At 43.2% G+C, this 24,239-nt stretch overlaps 2 protein-coding genes across 4 annotated transcripts; both read left to right on the top strand.

Annotated features, from left to right (window-relative positions):
- Positions 1-6,654: 6,654 nt before the first annotated feature.
- On the top strand, positions 6,655-10,135 carry LOC147249463 (regulator of G protein signaling 21-like). Of its 2 annotated transcripts, none has more exons than XM_086223785.1 (5): positions 6,655-6,831; positions 6,994-7,048; positions 7,144-7,231; positions 7,336-7,502; positions 8,457-10,135. In XM_086223785.1, exons 1-5 carry the CDS (start codon positions 6,755-6,757, stop codon positions 8,640-8,642), a joined length of 573 nt encoding a protein of 190 aa, XP_086079911.1. In that variant the 5' UTR covers positions 6,655-6,754; the 3' UTR covers positions 8,643-10,135. The 2 variants fall into 2 exon arrangements, with proteins under 2 accessions (XP_086079911.1, XP_086079910.1); XM_086223784.1 differs by having other exon boundaries at positions 6,665-6,831; positions 6,994-7,089; positions 7,176-7,231; positions 8,457-10,053.
- Positions 10,136-12,420: 2,285 nt separating this feature from the next.
- Positions 12,421-16,154, top strand: LOC147249464 (regulator of G protein signaling 21-like). 2 transcript variants are annotated; one of them, XM_086223611.1, is made up of 5 exons: positions 12,421-13,007; positions 13,355-13,414; positions 13,708-13,769; positions 13,926-14,092; positions 14,828-16,154. In XM_086223611.1, exons 1-5 carry the CDS (start codon positions 12,931-12,933, stop codon positions 15,014-15,016), a joined length of 555 nt encoding a protein of 184 aa, XP_086079737.1. In that variant the 5' UTR covers positions 12,421-12,930; the 3' UTR covers positions 15,017-16,154. The 2 variants fall into 2 exon arrangements, with proteins under 2 accessions (XP_086079737.1, XP_086079736.1); XM_086223610.1 differs by having other exon boundaries at positions 12,433-13,007; positions 13,705-13,769; positions 14,828-16,152.
- Positions 16,155-24,239: the final 8,085 nt, after the last annotated feature.

Below are 24,239 nucleotides of genomic sequence, written 5' to 3' on the forward strand. Positions count from 1 at the left end.
CTGCGGCTCAAGCAGCCTCGTGAGTTCACCTGGTCTGGCCTTCTGGTACAACACAAAACCTGGTACAAATCAATCCGGGAAAAAAGTGATGAGTTCTGTAACGTGTTAAGTTCAACTTAATTTATTTACACCCCGACGCCGTTGCCTGACCTGCACCTCCGTGAAAGGTTCAGGCTCAAAACCGTGAGCTCCTCTTCAGCCGCCGCTAATCTCATCACAGCAGCACAGAAGCCCTGCAGCCTCGACTGCAGAGGTATAAACGCTTGTCTACCACGAAGGTCATGTGATCAGGTTACAGCGTTCAAGTACAAGTCAAGCTGTAGAGAAAGATCATGTCTTGGTGTTTTAGAATAAACTCTTGTTAATTTAAGATTAGACAGGAGTGTCGTGCCTTATTTGGATGTACGGACGTAATGTCAGTCGTCTTATATACAGAATTTGCCTCACAATCAATAAAAAGCCTGCTAATTATTCTGAGGCTAATGACATTCGGGCTGGAGTTTTAGTTCGGAACGTTGCAGTTTGGGTGATCGTGGACTCTTCAGTTCTGCAGCTCTGACTTCATCTGGGTGTCTTTGTGTGTTTGTAGTTTGGGACCCTTGTTCATAATTTAGATGAGTGTAGCCACTTCCTGTTTTATTTTGTATTCACTTCCTTCCTGTGTGTTTGTGTTCTTTACACTTCCTGTATTTGTGTGGTTCCTGCCTTTCCTGAATCTCACCTGCGTCCTCGTCGTTCTTGCCAGGCCCCTCAACCCTCGTCTTCCCGGGTTGCATCATTGGCAGACTTTGTGTGTCCTGTCTGTCTTGGGTCAGTTCATCTGTTTCGTCTCTTGTGCTCCCTGTTTGTTCGGAACAATTTCCCTTTTATTTGTTTTTGTATTAATAAATCTCATCATGTCCTCTCAGAGAAAGTAGAGCTTGTTGTTTTTTTGCTCACACGCCATCTGCAAATGATCTGACATCCCCCAACAAAGTTCCAAATATTCAGTGTAATGGCGGTCCTTCACCAGACGGAGGGAGGAGCTTTGCAGAGGCAGAGGTCTTTCCACGGGGAACGAGAGGGCTTCAGATGTGGCGTTCCAGACTCCAGACGTTGGTATACGGAAGCCAGGAGTTAGCACAGGTACTTTCATTATCATCAAGGTTTTGCTTTACTTGGTCCTCTTCCCATTCCATCTGTTCCTGCCGCATTCCATATTGTTTCATTGACTCTGATCAAACAGCAAAAAGAAATAACCCTTCTCTAAAGTTTTGTTGTTTCAGAGAAAACACAATTGATGTGTCATGGTGGCGTAGTAGGATTCTGGTGTGAGCAGGCTGCTGTCAATACTCTCATTTCACACAAGGTTGAAGAATATTTTTGAAACGGAAAGAAAACTCCCTTCATTTCTCCTCAAGAATTCTCCAGCATGTCTGAATAATAATGTCTAAACTTTATATTGGAGGCAGGGCTGCCTCAAACATGGCTGCCGATGTTTTAACACTAAAATGTGTGTAAATTGTAGACCCGACCATTGCTAACGTGATCTAACGATGGGTGGAAAACCAGCCAACCTGGCAACGCTGCAGCTTGTGGATTTAAAAATCAATAATTTGACTTTAATGAAAGTAAGAACTGCATCAGCAATGGCAAATGTTTTTTTTTTTTGGGGGGGGGGCGCAGATATCAGGGGTAGCAAGCCTCTTGGATGTCAGGATGTGTGTCAGCAAACTGAGGGATAACTTCCCAGAACAGTTAAATTAAAATTTTAATCATCAAACCAAACAGGCCTGTGGGGGTGCAGAGGTCAGCAGGTCGTGGCCCACTCCTCTCACTGCTCCTCCGTCAGTGGCCACCCATCTCCACTAGATGGAGACAAATGTCTGTATTATCAAATGTACATTCACAGCTTCCTGACATGTTAGTGCGGTACTGCAACTGTAAATACAATATCTCTCTGTTTTAGTTGTATCTTTTGTATTTTTTCCAAATTTCCAAAAGTGTATCTCACTCTGAAATGCAACAAGAAAAGCCAAATTAAATTACAGGTTTTTTCATGTAAAAGACTGACTTCTTTACATCAAAATATATTTCTGAGCTTCAGGCATTTTTTTTCTTCATGAATGAACCTGGGCACCTGGGTTTGTGTGCGTGCGCATGTGCGTGTGTGATGTCACCGTTGTTCTACCATCAACAGCAGACAGACGAAGGGAGCAGTTCCAAGTGTTTCCATGGTTCCTACCGGCCTAAGTCACAGTGATCAGTTGGTGAAGGGTGATGCCTGTGGTCGGGGATTCTCTCCGGCTACACCGGACGGCGAAATAGGAGCCTGCCAGTTTGGCTTTCCCCAAAATCTGTCTCGGCTGCTTGTCCCTCAGCCACCGAAGGCTGTTTCACTTCCACACAGTCTTCTGGAGAAACACTTGCAACACTGATTCCTCCATCCCGTCGCCTTGCGGGACACCAGCGGTGTGAATAAGAAATTCACAGGAATGGAAACAAATTAAGATCTACCTAGGCCCCGCAAAAATCTCTGGTACAGGTCAACTACAACAACAAAATCTGTCAGTATTCTGGTTGCCTGCTAAATTTCTATCATGTAACTACAATCCCTTCATAATCCAAGATATGTTCGTGAATATAATCCTTCTTGAGCAGTTATTCTACTGTGTGAAGACAAAACAGCACCATCAGACGTTTATGTCATCGGATCTACAGTGAGAAACAAAAACTAGGGACAAAAACTTCCTTTGGGGTTTGAGCCATTTCTCCAGCTGAGGTATTTAATACAAATATAAAAGGTTGTGATTCTAAAATGTTTTGTTTTGTTTTGTTTTTTTTTTACTGAAACTTTAAAACTGGATTCTCAAGTTTATAAAAATGCAGTCTAGATGACGTGTCTGACCACATGACGAAGCAGACTGAAATATATATAGTACAAGTACTCAAGCATCCTTGGTTTTTACTCAAAGGTACACAGCAGTTAAATACCTCTCCCAGTAAAAGTGTGCTTTCATCAACTAAAAACTGGGAAAGATGTATTAGGTTACTTCATCATATACTTCTATAAGTTTGCTTGTAGTACAGTTCACAGTATAGTAGCAGTAAAACATAAAATTCAAGATGCAAACTAAACAAATGAAACTTAGCAAAAAAAAAAACAGTTTAAAAAAAAAACCCTGTTTTAGCAGGGAAGGAGTAAGCAGTAAAGAGAAGAAGATCTCTGATGAAGGGAGAGAAGATTCAAGATTTGTGGACGAGTAAAAGAACTTCAAACACCAGCGGTTCCAGTTGCAGGGAGCCAGCATCAGGGGCAGTGAGTTAATGTCATCCAGCAAGGCAACAAAAGTGAAAGTGTGTCGTTTTGTTGCAGTGAGTTATCGCCGCCATCAGCTTTCATATCTCATGCTGCACACTTCCTGTCAATCATTAGGCCACAATCTGATGAAATGTTTCCTTATTTTCCATTATTATGTAACACTAATGTCACAATAGCGTTTTTGTGGAAACCCAAAAGACCCTTTGAGAAAGGATATTGCTGAGAAACAGGGGAAATTTCTTTTAATGACGCGCAACAATATCAGCCGAAACAAAATTTTAAGCTCTGACTTCAGTCAAGGAAGCGGAACATAGTACAGATAACACGGTATCACTGAAACACGTGGCTGGACGTTCAATCATCAGTGACTGCATTAAAATGCTATCAATAGTCCATCATGGAAATAACTATTATTCTGTTTTGTCACCGAAAATGACAGCATTGGGCTAAGTTGTTTACACGACTGAGAAAAATTACTGACCTTCACTGACCCAGGATGCATTCCTGGATATATAATATTCCATTCATGCCATCAATCTTACAAACACGAGTCTGGCAGGTATTTTGTTAAAAGATGTGTCACATGGAAGTTATGACTCCCGTCACGGTGCAACAACAAAGGAGTAGTTGTTCCCAACCCTGCATTGTTGGCGTCTTACAACTGCTGTCATAATTATGTGGTGTGTGGCTCGACATCAAGATCTTGGTGATGCTTCTTAGACCCGTCAAAGTTCATTCGAAGGCATCAGCTTGTGTGCTTTACAAAGGTAACAGTGGCAACCTGTAGTCAGGGGCACCGCCATGCTGCTGTCTCGTGACGTACGCGGGGGTCACATGGTCAACAAGCCACGACAAGAGCACCGGGATCCTCCCTGATCTGCCTCGTGTGTCAGACTGACGGCAGTTCGTGACCTCACGGTCAACTCGCCGGAGAGATCACGTGTTGTCAAGCAGGTGTAGACAAACGGTACAAGCTTAATCTCTCAAAACTTAGGGAAGGCTGCAACTTATTGCCCAAAATAGAAAATATATATATATATATATATATAAAAAAAAAAGATTTCAGTGTGAATCTCAATCACGATGTCACAGCAGCGTGAGACGGGAACGTAACAGACGCCGTGTTCAGAGGCTGTGGCCGCAATTAACAATCTCCACATATCTGAGATTAAGCAGGCAAATCTGTCTTTAACTCAATTATAACGTCTAAGCTACGCAACAGGAGGAACGTCCAAGTGCTCCAAAGACTCCATGTCAAGTGTGACGTCTCTATTATCGACATACGAATGTGAAGGTAGAGCTGAGTGTCATCAGCATAGCGGTGAGAGAAGAAGCTCCAGTTCGTCCAGAACTTCTTAAAGTTGTTTTTTTGTTGTTTGTTTGTTTTTTTGTGGGAATTAAAAGAGCACATCAACAGCCGCACCCTGATTTAGTTTAAGAGAAGCTCTTTCACCGTTTCTAGCCTTCATCATAAATTAAGCTCGCGAACAAAAGACGATAGCTTGATCCTGTATTTCTGTAACATATTAATGATCAGCAAGAAAGTGATTACAGTGATTGAGTTTCACATCGAGTAGAAAAACCCAGCCAGTGTACACTGACCGCTGCCTTAAGAGGTCATTCCTTCTTTTAGGTTGCATTTGTCTGTGTGTTCGTCTGAGTTTCACCAAACCTGGTGGAGGCGTGTGACGTTCCAGATCTGTTGAAGATTGGAGAAAAATCTTTGGGTTTGCCTGAGCTTGCTTTGGTGGAGTCATGAGCTCCAGAGGACCACAACTAAGTCCCAACAGGACTTTATGTGAACAAGCACTAACAACATTTTTTTGGAAAATGATGAAAAATTTAAAGAAATCTGTCCCTTCTGAGGCATAATGGCATCCTGTCACAAGGTTCATTTCAAAGCTGAGTTTCCCAAACCACTTTTTTGCATTTTCTGAACTTTCATTCGTCCCCGATGAGCGTACTGTTCAGTCAAGCATGCTATATGAAGGGTGTCAGCCACTTAGAAGACGCCAGCAAGGTCATCAGCTTGTAACCTCTGCAGATGTAGCGTGGAAAGTTTGAAACAAACCCACTTCTACATTCTCGTAACCGCAAAAAAAAACCCAAACCCTGCGGTACAGGTAAACCTCAGAAACACACCCTGACACATACACAAATCCTTTGTCATTTTTATTTTAAATTTGATCTCTGTCATCGAAGAGAATAAGGAATTACTGAATGTTACTTGTACAAAATTGAGTCATAGACGTGTGTGGGTGTATGTGCGTATGAATGTTTTCTTCTCTGTGGGAATGTCCTCTTTTGATGGATGTTGATTTCAGCGGTCAGTGAGTTTTTCTCATTCTGTTTTTGTTTTTTATGCTCAGGTCCTGTCGTCACATCTGGTTGTGTGTGTGTGTGTGTGTGAATGGATGAATGAGACGGCAGTCCGACTGCCATGAAGCTGAAAAGGTGCTATACGCGCAGCATACTGACCATGTTCCTCCCACCTCGGAGTGGCTTTTTTGAAGTGATGATCGATAAGTAACATGAAAGTTCGTTTTTTGTTTTTTTTTTCTGTCAAAATACTTCTGATTTTAATCCTGAGATGAGCGCCGCACACAAGTGAATGGTGGGTTCAGATTTTCTCTCATCAAACTGCTTCCTGCTGCTGCTGTGAGTGGAAAAAACAAACCAAAACAAAACAAAAACAACAACAACATTCAAAACTTGTAAATGCAATAACACAGAACCAAAAGAGTTGGGGGTGGGGGGGTAATTCTCTGCGGGTTCATCGTGCTTGTAATCCCTTCTCTAATCTTAAAGTAACGAGGCTCGTTTTCTCATCACAAGGTGTCATTTTATCCCTTTACTTCTGTAAAATGTTAATCTGCCTGTGATCGTGAGAAAACCGGCCTTGTTATTTCCAGCTGTTACAATCATGGAAATGGGATCTTGAGATGAGAGTCACTAACAGTTCTGGTATGATACATACAGTTGATATTTTGTATTCATACAATGAAATAGTGATGGTACCTGAGCTCAACCCTGACACGAGGGAACATAGAATATCACCAGTGTGCTCCTTTTAATCAATTATTTCCTTCTTTTGTGTGTGTTGAGTGTTAAGACCTCCCTGTCCACCTGACAACAGCATATCCTGTCAACATCCGACCCCAAACACAAGCAGAGATATTAAAATGTGACAGAATTACTTCCGGAAAGTCAATTAAAAAATAAACAAATAACTGATTCGGGAGTCAAAGAGATCGAATCCCCTTCAGTGGAAGTTTACAGCTGTGAGTCAGTCAGCTGCAGACAGTTATGTGAATGGCATTTGGAAATCTGCGCTAGCACGCCCTGAGCGTCACAGGTATTACACTTCCCTGGAAGGACACAGGCACGTAGAGGAGTGGCCCGCACCGTTGGAAGACACCGCAGCAGAACCAGCACACCACCAGGGATGTTACCATGCCAAAGCGTTTGTTTTCAAAGATGCGCTTCTGTGAAATCAAGGATTTGATGCAAAATGTGAAGCGGCCAAGAAGGTAAGTCAAGCAGCAAAATGAGATCCACAGTGACTTTGGTTCAGAATGTTTGTATGCAGCATTTTTCCCTCTGAATGTTGAGAGTACTTGGTAGTTTGTTATGGACTCATTTTCTCCCGCCATGGTGAAGCTGTCTGTGGTTTAATCACATTTGTTTTGCAGGATTGATATTGTTCTCAACCATAAGAGACGGAAGAAAGACGTCCAGCGTGTGACGGTGCATGAGACGAATGATGAGACATTTCCTGCCAAACTCAGGTACTTTAAGTAGAAGCGGTTCTGATCTCTCAAACTTCCACGTGTATCTTACAGTGGACACGTATTGAAATGGCTTTTTATCGCAGCTGGCAGCACGACCACAAGGTCAACCCCACCCTGGAGAAATCGCTACAGGATAAAAGTAAGAAACCTTGTGGAGCTGAATTTCAACAAGGCAACACAAACAATAAAACAATAACAACGTTATAAATCTTAGATTACTCGTATTTCAATTCTTTCCAACAGAGTATTTAGCAGCGTTCCACACCTTTCTGCAGTCAGAGTTCAGCGATGAAAACATCGAGTTCTGGCTCGCATGTGAAGATTTCAGGGCAACTTCTTCACCGGACGACCTTTGCTGGAAGGCGGAGGAGATCTACATCAAGTTCATCAAGCCGATGGCCTGCAAAGAGGTCAGTTGCTTCAGGGATGACGAGGAAGAGAAACCCATACATTTGTCATGGTTTATTTCCTCTTCAAAACACCCTTTTTTACACTAAAAATTAGAAACAGTTACTTTTGATACATTTTCTGCCCCTGTGTTTTCACTGTGGTCTTATCGTGGCACGTCTTAGCATCAGGATGCAGTCGTCTTTAGTCCAGATGGAATGAGCGCACATGAGGAGTATTCAGTACAAAAGATACCGCCGAAAACACTTTCTATTAGGGAACAGATAACAGGTTTATTACAAGAGCTTAGCAGCACCAAATCACAAAGTACAATAAGCAATAACTACCGCTAGCATATCCCATAACTGTCAGGAAGCCACATATATACAGACAACAGGAATCAGGCATGTTGTGTTTGTTTGTCAGCTTTACTGGCACGTCGCTAAAGCTCAAACGCTGAGCTAACCGTCTGCTCTGACTTCAAAATGTTGTCAGGTCATTAGTAACAGCGCCTCCCGGAATAAAACCGCTGGGAGACGCAGCAGAATTCTATCAATAACAGGTCCAAGCGGCCAAAGTAATAATCCGAAGCTGACGTGAGGTCACTGTCACCAGGGGAAGAGACAGTTACGAATCCTGACTCCAGGTTCTATGAGTACTTAGGCGCAGCTTCACACTGCTGTGACTCACTTCAGACGCTTGTGGAGCTCCAGCCAGACGCCGAGAAGACACATGTTTCCTTCACATCACAGTGACTCAGTTCTTAAAACACAATTTGGTATTGAGACAGCCAGTGCCAGCTTGTTCACCCACCCACTAATAATCCCTTAAACCTTCCCTATAAAGCTCATTAAACATGATCCAGCAGCTCAGACTGTGATTTAAAGGTTGCACTCTAGCTCTTTCATTACACCCTGATGCAGTTGTGTGCTCCTGAGAGTCTCCCTTCATAAATATTTGATGTGTTTCTCCCCTAGATCAATGTAGACCAGCGCATTCGAGAGACCATCAAGAAGTCCTTGGGTGAACCAACCCTCAGCTGCTTCGACGAGGCCCAGAGACACGTGTACCTGCTGATGGAGAGAGACTCCCGCCCAAGATTCCTGAACTCGGACGCTTACCTGAGTCTGAAGCACAAATCCAAGACTCTGTGGTACATTTAGACGAGCGACACCAATCAACACCTCAAGATAAAAATCCTGCTTTTGACGGTTTGGCTAAATGCAAACCTGTAGAAGAGGAAGTTTGAATCAGAACTCGAGCGTCATTTACACGCACATAACTGAAACGGGTTTTTTAGGGAAATGAAGCGATGAATAGTTGTGGATAATAATAAAGCAGGGCAAAGCAATGTGAGGCGGCGAAAAGACTTGAGCAGAGTGAAGAGGGACTTTGGTACGTGTCATTTAGGACTGTGCAGGGTTAAGTCGGATGAAAGCTCTACAAACGTGCGTAAAGTTCTGAATGGCTTCTCAACCACTTTGGATACATTAAAGGGTTGCTCTCAGTCCCTCTTGTCTATGAATATTCTTGATATCCCAACCAACTATTTCCATATCATCAACATTTTTGAGATGGTTTATATTTATCTGAGTGGCTGACTGACTAAGTGGAGGCGTGGTGTCAGGCGTTAGTCAAAAAAAGAAGAGTTTCCACAGCTCGCCCAGCATGGAGATTCTGCCTTTGGTCTTGGGTCACATGTCTGATACATCCTTTAATTAGGTGCAGAGATGACTCCACACACCAGCAACAGGGTTTACCAAACTGGAAAAAAGTAACCCCACAGTAACCCTTGATCCCACTCCATTCTGTAAATGGCCTTATTCCTAAAAATTGTGCCTTAAAAAGGAGTACTGAGGCAGCTAATAATAACTCCGGGGCTTAAACGACAACACTGGAGTCATCAGACAACCTGATGCGTAACAGATCGGCCTGGATGTGCTGCCTTGTTAAGGGAATAATCTCATCACCCCCTGACAATGACGAGAGAGACACGCAAGTGCTTCAGCTGTGAAAGGACCTGACCGCTGCACTTCAGCAGGAATCAACGATCTTTTCAAATAAACACACTGGAGAATATTTCACTATAAAGATTGTTGAACAGGCTGGTAGCTGGCTCATCCTGCCGAGGCATATTTTCTTTCTCCCAGGCAACTGCCCGGCTGCGAAGGGGGAAAGATGAAGTAACTTTTTCATATATGGGTACAGACATCTGCAGCTTTGAACTCCTCTGAAGTTCATGCAGTCTCCATCTACGCGGAGAATTCTCATCCCTCCACATTCTGACCTCAATGTAACCAACAGACCGTTAGAAATGCTTATTTGAACTGGACCTCATTCGCTAATGTCTTGTGTTTTCCTCCATTTCATTCTTGACAAAAGTCAATGTTACATTCTTGACCCATTCGGAGGCCGTAGTCTTGTTCACACCGGTGCTCTGAAGCTGTGAGCGTCATTTGCTCCTAATAAACTCAAGTAAAGGAACCATTTGATAGGGAACGTTAAACTCAGATGAAAGAAGAAGAGAAACATGAAATGAAAAGACACATAAAGGCAGAATATTCTGGCTTTAGAATTCTCTGCCTTGAGTCGCTTGTTTCCAACATTTATTCTGTAATCAACACTCAAAGTGTCAACTATGGCTAGACTTCGATGTTAGCATGTTTTAAAATCCACAACAAAACTTGCTGCAATGTGAAAATGTAAGTTAAGGTGACTTAAAAAAGATACTCAGATAAGGCTGGGGAAGGTTATAGAAAAACCCTGCTTATGAATAATAATAAAAAATATATATAAATGTTGGACTGTAAATTATAAGATGAAAAGCTGTAGCTCATGGAGTGTTTCATTTACTGTTTTTTCAGCATGATGTGGAGACATGTTGCCAAAGCACATTTGAAAAACAATACAATCAGTAGACCTTAAAAAGAAATGTAAAAAATGTCTCCACATTCCCAAAACAGCAAAAGATATCATTAAAACCAAGTTGATTATGAATAAATATGTTCAAGAAAGGGCAGGTGAAACAGCGACACACACACACAGCCCTCCTCCTCGTGCTGTAACGTCTCTCCCTGTATGCTGGTGTCATTTTATCCTCTCCTGTCCTCATAATTACAAGGAATGATAACTGTCGGGCTCGTTTCATCACTTAGATTAATGACTTATCGGTCATTTTCCCTACAACAGCATTGCGTCTGCATGTGAGTCTCAGCAAAGGCAGCTTTGTGTGACAACACGTATTCACACTGTAAATGCGCCCGTCTGCTTGGATTGCGCCGAGCAGCACATTTCTTTCCAGGCCAAACGTCAGTAGCTCCGAAGGTGTCGGGGGTTGTTCCCGATACGCGACAAAGGTCTCACATCTCCCGCGTCACATTGCACGACAGGCTTCACACACAATCTGTCCGTGTTTTTTTTTTTTTTTTCATAACCCAGCACAGTTGCCATGGATGCAAAAAGGAAGTGAGTACTGCCAGTGGCGCAGTCTCAGTCAAGATGGTCACACTTGAGGAACTTCACCTCCAGATGCGTAACGTGCTACATGAGTCGTGCTACTCCACGCGCTGCTTCCTCCATGTTGGGATTTTACACACAGAATTAAATGTAAAGGAAGCTTCTAGAAGGGACTGGTGCTGAAGGACAGCTTTCAGTTGAGGGCATTTAGCGATTCTTTGTTCCACTTCACTACTTCGAACCGTGTTTGGGCAAAAGAAGGAGAGACGCATGAGTGAAGCCGGGGCCAGGCTGAGCTGAGGAAGAGTCACTGACTGGCCTGCACAGAAGTCTGATCCACGTTCTCAGCCACCTTACTGATCACGTCTTACTTTCAGTTTCATATGAAAATCCTCAACTTCGTCTCCAGGCCAGTTAGTTCATGTATCGACCTACAAACATTTTCGCTCTACCACAGCTTCATTCACATCGATGAGGTTGCTGGTTCTCTATTGGTGCGCACCCAAAACCTGCCTGAGCTGTTGGACCGTCTCACATTTTTCACATTTATTCATCATCCATCCATCCCTTTTCTATACCACTAATCCTGTTAAGGGTCGCGGGAGGGTGGAGCCTACCCCAGCTGACATTGGATGAGAGGCGGGGTTCACCCTGCACGGGTCACCAGTCGGCTGCAGGGCCATCAGGAGCAATTATGGGCTCAGTATCTTGCTCAAGGATAATTAGACATGGTCACCGGGGAAGTGAGGATCAAACCAGCGACCCCCCTACACAGCCATGCTACCTCCAAGACATGCCACCCTCACATATTCATAATGCTACACTTTTTGTTGTTGTTGTTGTGTTCAGTTTCCCAACAAGAGCAGAATAAAGCGCAGTAGTATTTAATCAAAAAGTACCAAACCCATCCAGAGAAGGGGGAGGGGCTACAGGTGCATTATTTTGGCATCACGAATGTTGCATACAGCAGGTCTTTTGTTAGCTCTTTGCATGTTTATATGGATAAACGTTAGGAAAAAATGGCGTGCTGCCGCTGCCAGACGTGGTTTTGTTGCTGCAGTATCACTGCGGCCCATAGGGATAACGATGCATTACAGGAGGAATATTTCCAAAATATAAATGTTCCAAATAGAGATTGTTCACAAGTCCCAAAACCCAAGTCATCTCAAGTCCACTTCTCGTCTAAAGTCACGGCTGCGGCTTACGTCCAACTCTTAAACTCGAGTCTTCATCTCTGTCTGCGTTTGGCGGGTATTAATAACTGACTAATCATTTTGTGGTTTAAACGAATGTCATGACGCTGTTCTCACTTCCTGTGGTCTCTTTGGGTCCCAGTGTTGCAATCAGTTTGTTTCCTCTTTTCGCTCCTCACATTGCATTAATTTCCGCCACACTTCGATGAATTTCCCTCGGTGGGATTAAGTCTTTTTTTTGTGACGTTATAAAGACTGAAATCTAAAAGGAAGGAGAGGAAATGGAGGACCAATCCCTCCATTTGTGCTCCGCGGACCTCACTTTTAGACTACCAAAGAGCACAGCGTGCGAAGGTCACGATTTGCCTATCACAGTCTTTGTTACTGTCATTTGCATCTGTGCTGCCAGACTAAAAATAATGTCAACACAGCATGCTTTCAGCCACAGAGAGTGCTGTCCGCCTAGCTTCTCGGAAGGAGCGAGGACAAAAGAAGCAAGAGAGGAAAAGGAGCACAAAGGCATATTTGGGCAGTGAGAGGAGGGAGGAATACATGCAGTTCAGCGTGATTATGTGTTGTTTCTAACAGTGAGGTAGGAGGAGAGGAGAAAGAGCAGGAGGAGGAGGAAGGGGTGCTTCCTCTTCAGTCTGGGCAAAGCTGCTGATGTATCCCAGCAGCCCTTGTCTATAGCAACAGGAAACCTTGGTATAAAAAGCCGCGTCACTCGGGGAACCCTCCTAAGTGTCTCTCAGCTGCAGCATGACCAGGACCAAGAGCCTGAGAGTGTGGACTTGACAAAACAATGCCCAGCCTAATTGTCGAACCACTCACACAGCGCTTCATCATGGACAGAGATGACAGGAAGAGAAACAAGAACATGTGAGTGGAACGTCTACTTGCTGGGCTGCGATTCTGAGTAAATATGACTTTAAGCTTGAGGACATCTTAGTTAATAGGTGTTTAATTTTAGGAGTCAGTAATTGCTAAGCGGCACTTGGCTGAGTTTGTTCTCGAGACCTTTTACTTTCACAAGGGCGGAGGCATAAATGTCAAGGATGCTTTATTGTATCTCCTTAAAATACACTTTCGTCTAACTTTACTGTGCCGCATGTTTTCTTTTTATAATGACCAACATGCCCAACATTCTTTGACAGATTCACTCGAAACTAATTATATAACAGTAAATCCTGCAGGGATAAATCCATGTTTTTCTTATCTCTACACAGTGGAAAGAACTTCATGTGCCGACTCCAGTGTATGTTCTCACACTCGTCAAGCTCTGAGAGGTAAGGAGACTTATTGAGTGTTTTGCATACATTTCCGTTTTAAAATAGCCAGCTTGCTCAAATCATTTCCATCTATGGCATTATGAAAGGATTCAAATGAACTACCATGTTTGCTTTGGCACGGCATGCATGCACGCCAACATATCCCTTGGTCTGACATTTTTGTAAGAACTTGATAAGCACATCTGCTGTGCTTTCTTTGATTAGACTGTGCAGTAGTCAGTTCACCCCGGCTTTATTTTGCTCAAATTTGATTCTGCTTGAGTAATCAAACTTGCATTCTCTCCCAGCAGGCTAAGTTTAGAAGATACCCAACAATGGTCACAGTCACTGGAGAGACTTCTGGAGTCTAAATGTAGGTGCCTTTCCAACCCCACAGGAAAAGAATGCTGCTAGAATAGTAAATAATATTGGTCACAATAAGCTTTTACAAAGAATTACTGTTATTTCTGGGAAGGCTAAAGGGTTATCTGATCCTGATGCTTGCTATGTTTTCTGGACATAACCTCAGATGGGCTGGCCACGTTCCGCAACTTTCTAAAATCTGAATACAGCGATGAGAATATTGAGTTCTGGCTCACCTGTGAGGATTACAAGAAGATCAAGTCTTCATTTCGAATGTCATCAAGAGCCAAGAAGATTTATGAGCAGTTCATCAAAGCAGAATCTCCTAAAGAGGTAAATCCATCTAAAGAGCCTTTTTCCACTGGCCAAAAAATCCACTTGTTCTAGGCTTTTGTCTTCACCGTGAAATCATGTAATCAGCATTTAATTGTGGGTCAAATGACCTGCCAGTTTTTATCGGCTAAGGCTGTGATCAGCGCTGTTGTAAATCCTACCATGGTAATGTGGGCCCACTTCAGGTCTCAGACCTCCACCTGATGAGCGGTCGGGGCTCCGCCAGCGATAAAAGCTCAGTATGTTGATCCTGTCGGCCTCAAATTGAATACGCCTGCACTCAAGCATCGCGCCAACATCCTTCAGTCGGCGCAGAGTTTGATAACCAGACTAGAAAAGGGTAGAAAATAGAAACCAGCAAAACACCGTCACTGCCCGCCGTGTTTATGGTGCATTAAGAAATGGACTGAGACGCACCAGAAAAAAAAAAGAAAAAAAACAAGCAAACACAGAATTAAACTACTCACAACAGGAAAGCAGCCAAGTGGCTTTTATTAGCAGGTTGACCCAGGTCTGAAAAAGCCCCATGTCCACGGGTTTGAGCAGTGGGAAAAGGCTAACACACAAACACTCTCTTCTACATAAAGGGAAGTCTTCCTCTCCGGTTATATCAGATTAAAGAGGGCCGATACTGACAGTGCCGAACAGGAAAAGTGCCTCTGACGAAGTGTTGAATCTCAAATCTGCCTCTCCTGCTTCATATCCCCTCACGACTGTCTATCTGCCTCCTTCCAGATCAACATTGACTATCACACTCGAGAGCAGATCAAACGGAACGTCAAGTCTCCTACCCTGCACTGCTTCGACGACGCTCAGAAGATCGTTTACGGGCTGATGGAAAGAGACTCGTACCCCCGGTTCCTCCGCTCAGACATTTACAGAACTCTCCTAGAAAACCTCACCGCCGATGCTACGAAGGGATGAATACAAAGCAGAGAAAAATGACATAAAACTCATGACTGGAATGTTTGGGCTCCTTCGGGAGGAAGCACTGACAACAAAGAAGGAAGGAGGGTCACAGAGACAGAGGCCTCACACCTTGGTGTTGTCACTAGATCCAGACCACAACTGTGCCTTTGCCCCATGAAGGGAGGATCCCACTGCTGAGGACTGTGCAAGAAGAAAAATACCCATGCGCAGTGACCCAGCAGTGTGTGACTGCACTGGATGATACGCCTGTGTCCATGGAAGGTTTCGACAGTGAATGAATCAGGACTGACGCCCACTCTGATTGCAGAGCTGCGTAAGAAAACTGCCCAACGGACCTCCTGTGCCCTTTTTTGCAGATGTGTTTCCTGTGCAGAAAGAGGACGTAAAACAAAGTCACACTTGATAAGTCACGTGTTTGACGGAGAACGTGCGTAGTTAGTCGTAGGAGGAGCTCTAGAGTTGGTCAAATATCTGACAGCAACACCGAGGAAAAGAGCAAATCTGACACACAGAGAATCCTCGGTGAGGGGTTGCAGCAGACCACGAACTTCTGCCAGAGTCTTTTTGGGACACTTCAAATTTGTTTGTTTTGTTAGATGAGATGAAGTTTTGATATTTTTCTTAGTTTCTTCTGCCAATTTTCAACATCTGTAAGGTTTCAAACTACTTTCCACATTAAAATCCAGAATGATTGTATTTTCTATAACAACAGAACGTTACAAAGCGCATTTTTGTGTGGAAGCTCGAACTGAACATGACAGTATAGAACCTTCCCATTTACAGCCGGTGACTTATTTCATTCCTAAATGCTGTCATGTGATTTTATGTAATAAACCATTTTAGTGGAATTATTACAGATTATTATTGTTACAATAAATATTGTAGCTACAGACTCACATTGCGTGGTACACTGTTCAAACTCCGTGCTGTGTAAACCCTGAGAAGAGGCCTGACTGCTGCTTTCCCAAGCATGTTATTTAAATGTATTCTGAGGGAGTTCATTAATTAGGATAACTTATAAGTTAAACAGTGTATTATTTATTGTTAATTATCACCTTTTAACTTCAGACTTTGTTGCAGTGTTGAAGTGCTTGTTAAAATGTTAGTGATTTGAATGATATTAAATTATTTAAGCTGCCGACTTGGAACAAAGTGGGTTTTTTTTTTGTTTTGTTTTGTTTTTTTTGTCACGTTAGCCTGTGTGTTCATTCCTTTGGGCCGTTTGAAGATGACATCAACACATAAGAGAAGTAATGTGATGTTAGTGTGGTTGTCTGTGTTTGAAGTAATACTCCATCGTAAAAGCACGGAACATAAACGCAGCGCCAAGTTCTGGAGGGGCTTATTTCATTGTTATGGAGCAACTGCAGCGCTTTGCTGGCAAGACTTTACAATCCGTCATGTTTAGTGACAAAGTATATATACAGTACATTTTATAATAACGTCCTGGGATGAATTAGAATTTTTAACATTTTAACTGTTGCAGGTCATATTTTATGTATTTACGTGTTTTATCATTTGGGGAATGGAGCGCAGTGAACTGCAGGGGAGTGACACATTTTATGCCGAAAGACTTGCATCAGAATTTGTGGGGACTGAAAATTTGCTCAAAAGTTGTAGTTTGTTTTTTGTTTTTTTCATTTTATTTGGAAATACTTCACTACGATAGTAAAAATCAAAAATTCGGAAATAGATTTATAATAATTCACATCATCCTGACATGAATTTGCCTGTTGACTTGTTGGTGTTGAAACAGGAAGGACGGACGTCAGGCCTCTTGTGACATCAGTTCTTGTGAGAAAGTAGGGTTTTTTTAATGTGGTAAATTACATGTTGAAATATTCAACTTTTCAGCCGAAGTTATAATAACAATAACTGCTTTTAGGTTTTATCATTTTGCTGACAGTAACCTGAAGCGAAGCAGCGGCGTAGACGAGGTCAATGATTCCCATTCCGATTCTTTCTACCTACATTATGCTACAAAAAACTTTTGAAGGAATTGATTTAGGCCTCATGTTTAATCTAGTTCTTCCTCTCCCTCATCTGTCTCCCCAGGTTTTCATCACCAATTCACCCTACCAAGCTGTTCTGGCGGTTGCTCCGCCCCCCTCTGCTGCTCTGGGTAGCAGCACAGACCACAGCATGCTTCCTCCGTCAGAAGTGGAGCAGTTGGCTGCACCTTTTCATCCTCCAGCTTCAGTGACCAGGACACAGAACCTCACTCAGCTTCCCACCTGCAAACACAGCCAGGTGTGTGGGAGTGGAGGCCCAGCAAAGCCAGAAGACTGGGAGAAATGAAAGAAAACCCAGAGGAGGTGTATCTGTGGGAATTTGAGAGCCTCTTCTAAGACAGCAGTGGCACGAAAGATGTCAATTTAAGTCAAAGCTACACACATTTTTCTCTCTTATGAGTGACTATTTACTTATCTTTGCAAATTTCATACGAATGTTTCTCTTAAAACTTACAGTTTAACATCCATAAATGCTGCCGTAGGTGATAGGTACAGCAACATTTCTCTACCCAGAGTGAATTCTCCGTATACGAAGCAGATTAAAACAGCCAGACTGTATACTATATTTGGACAGTTCACCAGTTGCTCCCCGCGCTACAGAAATGAAGCCAAACTGTCCCGAGGACGCTGCCTTATCACGCTGCTGATGCCATTTGAAAGCAGAGTAAACAGAAGTCTTTGAATCCCTCGCTTGCGTTTAGCTCAGCAGCTGTCACTCACAACATCACACCCCTTTTAATAGACTAATCTAATTGAATTGAATCTATCTAGCAGACTTTCAGGAGCAGGGCCACACCTCGACACTTCCTGTTCCTATAAATACACTCCTAGCCCTCTCCTCCTCCTCCTCCTCCTCCTCCTCTTCTTCACTCACTTCCCACTCATGTCTTTTCCTGTTTCAGCGGCTTCCTCTTCTCAGCTGGTTCCTGTTCCAAAAGGTAACCTGCAAAAACAAGTAGTTGATCTTTGCCACTAAAACTAAATTTGTTAAAAAAAAATACTGCCACTAAAATGCATAGAAGTAATCTGGCAGAAATGTTTCAGTGCAACTCAATTTGGGGGGTTGGATTTACTGCGATCAACCACTGGAGAGCGATCAAGCTTTTTTGGCTTGACTCTGTGAGCGTGTTCTAAATGTAGTCCATCATGATAAACTGCCTTGCGTGAGGTTGTTACGGACCAAGTGAGCAGCAAACATGAAACCATTCACATCTCTTGTCTTGCCTGCATCAAATTCTTCAGAGCCAGTGAGATGAAGCACAGCGACAGTCGCGCTGGACGTCCGTTCAGTCCTGCAGCACATCCATGAGCTAAAAGTTACTTTTCAGCCTCTGATATTATTGAAGAACTGCATGATTGATTGCTTATTATACTGAATGTCAGGTTAAGGTGTGCACCACGCATCCAAGATGTTGTTGTGGTGTCACTGCACTGTGGGGGCTCACAGCATAGATGAGCTTCTCACATGCAAATAAAACTCACGTTAGGAGATGCAGTGCTGCACCTTGGAAAAACAAAGCAGAACATGTTTGACCGACCTTTCCATCACATTACTGTCAGGACCTTCGACTCCTGACTGAAAATAAACATGCAGGAACGTTAATTGCTCAATCACAGTTATGGGAAATACTTTTTCCTCATTTCAAAAACGTGTTCTTGTTTACTTGATCACATGTAGCATAACCTGTCCAGGGTGAACTCTGCCTCTCGCCCAAAGGCTGTTGGGACGCATGCAAAAGGTTTCACATAACTTAAAAAGAGAGTGAAATCTCGCTCTCTCTCTCTCACACACACACAAACACACACACACACACACACACACATGCGCGTGCACACACACCACAACAGACCTGTGCAAACATCCTGCTGTTTAATTGATCAGCTGGTAATGCTGTCTGTGGCACAGGTGGAGATCACTAACGTGACTTGAGCAGATGCTTGACTTTACCACAACGAGCTTCACACGTCTTCGTTTTCCACCTGATGACATTTGTAATCTTGCTCATCCATTTTTCAGGACTCATAAAAACTTTGAAGCTAACCAGTTTGAGGTACTCATCTGCTCATGTCTTTGATTTTGGATGGAACACACTGGTGGTTGGATCGAGACAGGAGCCGATTTAGCTGAAAATCCAGCTTCTCCCTCTCCTGCTGCTTTGCCCCAGAGGCCGAGCAACCATCAGCTACGCTCTTCACATTTATGTGCTTTTCGGAATAATGAAACATTGAAATACGCTCAGCTAATGTGACCCAATGTATTTAAGGCCTTTAACTGAAAACACATTTAAAAAAATTCTTACTTTGAGAATGCTGACTTGCTTCAAGGTTTCAGAGCTCATTCTTGCGGCGCTCAAAGCCAATGGCATATTTAGGTGAATTTTAGCCGTTTGCCAACAGATGGAGGGAGGTCTTGAGGAAGTGGCTGGACAAGTTGTCATTGTTGCCTGCTGGTATTGGACATGTTGCTGCTTCTTGAGGGACGAGGGCAAAGTTTGGGAATAACAGGGAAGACGAGGTGGTATTTGATGTGGTTTATTCACATGATGCTTTTTCCAAAAAACGAAGTGACGTGTGTGTTGCAGAGCCACGATCGAATTAACGTCACAAACAAAAACAAACCTGTCATTGTTTTTTTGTTTTTTTTTAAAGTTAAATGGCAAAAGCTGGGAAACGCAGCGAACTCTCATCTCACAATCTCCTGTTGCCAATCAGTGTGCCATCTCCCTTCCCGCCCCCCGCCCTAGTCTGAGTCATTCATCTGAGTGAACCAGATATTTGTCTTGGGTTGGATGGTGACACCGCCTCAACACTGATAAAGGACAATTTAGGCATTTACTGACGCATCGGTTCTTTCGTGCGAGTACATTTTGGCCTGAGAGAGGAGAGCAAGCAACCTTCAAGTGGACAAGAGACGCAATGCGATGATAAATCTCATCCTCCAGTCAGTTTCACCGTTGCACCTCAGGGCTGACCTGCGAGGAGGTCAGCTGATCATTGCTTCAGGGCTCGGCAGCAGGAGAGGAAGACCCAACCAAAGTGACTGCTTGCTCTGGGAGTGTTTCCAGCCGTATGAGCACCTGATAGGTAAAACGCTTTTGCGTTTGTGCAGTCAACGTTCCCTCCCTCCCTCCCTCCCATCTTGAACACCCGGTGCCCTCATTTCAGATTCAGTGTTTTGTTTTGGTTGGTTTTTAGTTTCTTTTAGGTCATCGGTGCACGCTACATTAAAATATTTCCATGCTTTGTCCTATGAAATAAATTATGTCAGTAAGCAGTAGCAGAGGAGGCAGCGGAAGTGTGAAGCCAGGAGTGGTGACGTCATCATGCCGCCACAGTTTAATACGCTGATTGTGAATGATAGATTTGTATTTTCAATGACTGAGTTCACGCTTCATTAATATTAAGTGTTAATGTGTAGAGGTTTTAATTTTGACTCAAGCTTTTTTATGCAATGGAAATCCAATGCATACATATGTTTGAGGGAATCAGCAGCGATGCTAATGTTCCTGCTGGCCTATAAAAAACCCTGCAGCTCTCATATTACTAATATTAATATTCCATATTAGTATAATCTAAACGAGCAATATATCTTAGTGTTGGCTGGATGACATCACTTCTACTGAAGCACTGATGGGGTGTATTAGGGCCGACTGCATGCGGTTGCTGTTCTTCCTGATAATCTTCTGATGCTTCAAGTGATCCAGAAACCCATGAAGCTTGTTCATTCTATCTTTCTGCTGCCGCTGCACGCGAGGGATTCAGCTGATTGTTGCTTCACCTTCACCTCTGACCCAAACCAGTCGGAGAGGAAGACCAGGCCAAAGCAGGCTGCGTGCTCTGGGAGGGTTTTCAGCCAAACTAGCACCTGCCCTGATCACATGATTTGTGTCTTGTGTTCACCAACTTCCTGCCTTGGTTTATTTTACCCACTTAATGTCACCCTGAAAATTTGCAATCACTGCAGCTTTGATGTGATGGTAACTGGGAAACTTGAAAGCCATTAACGATTGAACCAAAGCCTACTGCCTGAGAGAATTAAACCAAACCTTGTACAGACGTCCAGTCCTAGCAGGTACCGGCATTACAGTGGTCAACACGGTTTAAGAAGGCTGCATGCTGACTGCAGTAAAAGGACGGCTCAGGTCTGGGCAAAACCAGAAGAGGAAGAGAAGAGGATTATTTTGCAATTGTATTTAAAGGATTTCAGGTCAAAAAACCTAAAAGCTCAAGATATTTAGGAGAACCTGGGGGGTGGCAAGACAAGCAGCATTAGCGTCATTCTGGCTTATTCACTCGGCCCAAATCAGTCACTGACCTGGTTAACTTTTTCACACATTACACGATCCTTGCGCAACGTTGCTTAGCAGTGTCTGGAAGGAGCGGAGACACAGAAGCGCACTCATCTGCAAAAACTGCCAGTTTACAAGGCTGCGACTGCACGAGGCACTGTTGCACTGTACATCACTGGAAGCTTGACAAGCTGAGCGGGAGCCGATGCCCGAGCCGGTCCGAGGCGGCCACTGCAATTGGCTGTAAAACTGTTTCTGCATGCCATTTTCCTGTGGTCCACACTGGCCTTCAGATGAACATCCAGGCCTAGAAATTGAAATCAATACAGAACCCGCACTAAAGTTCAAGTCTTCATTACACCAAGATGTTCCGATTGTAAATTAGAAGAAAAGAATGCAAACTGTGTGCAGGCAGGAGACTCGCCAGACATGTGTCTGTCTGATGTGCCAGGAAATCAGTTGTCGTTCAAAGACTAACGTTCTCCCATTTTTCCTCTTTCATGCAAATCCATGTTCTCGTGCAAAATAAACCAAACTTTACAAGAGGGCTTGATAATCTTCCTCAACTGGCTTTGCAGGCCAGTCGTTCCAATGCCAGCTCCACAGTAACCATCTAAAGTTTCAAACATGGAAAATTATCAATGAAACAGCCACATGTGCCACGACTTTCACCAACAGGTTGCCCAGAGTGAGATGAACGTTTTGCGTGATTTGACCTGGATGACATGTTGAAGTCTGTCTTTCTGCTTTCCTCGGCATTTTTGCTTTATCAAAAAAAGCCGGGAGCCCACAGTGGATTAGGATGTTTCGGAGTGTACATATGTACATATTCTCCAAAAATGACAAAACATTCATTTCTCTGTAGAAGCATCATGGAAAATTTCAGAATCTTATCTGAGGTTTTTTTTCTGACGAACGTGTTGTAATCTGTGGCATTAAAAAGAAAGTAGAGCATCTTAAATCAGTTTGTTTCTAATGGAACAAAATTCTTATAATCACATAAACACAGACATCTCTTTTTTTCTAGATGATGTAGACACGTTCTCCAAATTTTCTCTTCTTGGTAGTAATTTGATATCGGCCGTTATATGCAACATATCAAAAGCTCAAGCTATAATATCCACAATGCCTCAGCATTATACAGCTAAACAATATTTTTCAGATTACACGGGGGAAATTCTCACATGCTCAGTTCTCTAAAAGGAGCAAAAGAGTGATAACTGAACTTTCTGTTGTGACATTAAAAAAACGCCCCCATGTATCTGTTGGCACCGCAACCACGACCAGTCCTGAGCCTCGCGTAGCCTCGGGCAGGGTGTTGTTCCTGTTTTAACCCGCCCAACATTGTAAAGCATGGAAAATCTAGGTCACCGTCACAACAGCGTAAGCCTTCACCTGTGCTGGTCTCAGTATACATGTACACAAACGTAGGTCACCAAGACTACCCTGATGTCCTTGCTGAGCGGACCGCCCTCTTTGGTTTAATGGGGATTTGCCTCCAAATTCCTCATTTCACTGCAGTGTTTCATATGTGCTGAGTCCAAAATATTAAAATACATTTAAGCAGAAGTCACCTCCCAGATAAAAACAGGCTTTGTAGGTAAGCCGCCCACCTCTGCTCTGGCCTCCAGGTGAGAACCTCCTGCAGAATGTGCACTTGGATGAACTGTCATTGGGAACCACAGAGATTTATCCAAAAGACATTTCCATGTCTGTGATTTACTGCTTTTCTATGTCCTTATTTCCTGCTCCTAATTATGTCTTGGGCACACATTTTTAGTGCATGTGCAGCCGGTTTCTGGCTATTTTTCTTTACCATGTTTTCCTGTTGTTAAACGAATCCTCGTGTTGGTTGTCAACTCAGCACAACCTGCGGTGACGCACTTTTTAATATCAGTTGTGTTTCTCGTCTGACTGCTTCCTTTAAATTCCTCACGCTGCAGAAATGACCTTTAAGAAAGAAAAAAACAAAAAAACTAAAGCACATAGACAAGTTGAAAGTGCAGTCAGGCTTTCAAATACCGCTTGTACCAAACACAAAGTGGACAAGTTGCAGCCGGTGCTGGGAATCACCTTCAGTGTGAGCCCATTTGGACAGACCTCGTGCCTTAGTGGAAACTTGGCTCTGCTCTTCCTCCGCTTTTAAACAAGACGGTGCTTACACACTCCGTCTGCACATCATAATAAATACACGAGGCGAACTTTGTGTTTTCACGCTGAGGAACACCACAACACAACACAAAAAGTGATGCAGATGTGTTATATCACAGATAACTAAAACAAAAGGGGTTCTTCTTTTGATGTGTTCCTGTCTTGTTCTTTAGTTTTATTGTATCTGCTGAGATAAACTATCATTTTTACTGGAATAAGGATTTCACGAGCTTAAATGGGAACTTTTCCAGCAGCAGGGACTGATGGGAAACGAATCCTGTTTTTGTAAAACTAAAACAGTGCATCATGCAGTACGACGCAAAAGGCTATAGTATATAGTATTTGTACAGCGTATGTTCCACCGGTCTGGCCCCACCAAGGGTGAGTTATTGTTATGTTAACCTAAACCATGATCTGTATTCTCTCACTGCATGTAAAGCTGACCAGACTACAGTGGTGTCAGAATGATTGTAATGTAGATACTCAAACCCGACCAACCAAAGGACACAGCAGCACCACTATGAGGGGCCTGATACGCCATCCCCTCACACTGCTGGTCTATGGGACATCAGTGGCATGCAGGAAAAATCATGAAATATTCTCAGAAGTGGCTTGTTATTTACACTCAGTCCCCCGAGATACAAAAAAAAAAAAAAAAAAGTGTCATTAGCGGTTATTATTAGTGGTATCAGCTGAGTAGCAGTTGTCAGATTTCACACAAATGCATAAGACGGCCATTAAAAACTGACATTTTGCACTGCTGCT

This window comes from Aulostomus chinensis, chromosome 14, assembly GCF_037954235.1.
Source record: "Aulostomus chinensis isolate RoL2024-O1b breed Wild chromosome 14, RoL_Achi_v1.0, whole genome shotgun sequence".
Classification (NCBI taxonomy): Eukaryota; Metazoa; Chordata; class Actinopteri; order Syngnathiformes; family Aulostomidae; genus Aulostomus; species Aulostomus chinensis.

What these genes read in the sequence shown, in the direction of transcription:
- LOC147249463 (XM_086223784.1), top strand. Translation starts at nt 6,755, where the DNA reads ATGCCAAAGCGTTTGTTTTCAAAGATGCGCTTCTGTGAAATCAAGGAT. An exon ending in AATGTGAAGCGGCCAAGAAG is followed by an intron (nt 6,832 to 6,993) that starts GTAAGTCAAGCA and finishes TTTGTTTTGCAG; the next exon opens with GATTGATATTGTTCTCAACC. An exon ending in AGCCGATGGCCTGCAAAGAG is followed by an intron (nt 7,503 to 8,456) that starts GTCAGTTGCTTC and finishes TTTCTCCCCTAG; the next exon opens with ATCAATGTAGACCAGCGCAT.
- LOC147249464 (XM_086223610.1), top strand. Translation starts at nt 12,931, where the DNA reads ATGCCCAGCCTAATTGTCGAACCACTCACACAGCGCTTCATCATGGAC. An exon ending in GAGACTTCTGGAGTCTAAAT is followed by an intron (nt 13,770 to 13,925) that starts GTAGGTGCCTTT and finishes ACATAACCTCAG; the next exon opens with ATGGGCTGGCCACGTTCCGC. An exon ending in AAGCAGAATCTCCTAAAGAG is followed by an intron (nt 14,093 to 14,827) that starts GTAAATCCATCT and finishes GCCTCCTTCCAG; the next exon opens with ATCAACATTGACTATCACAC.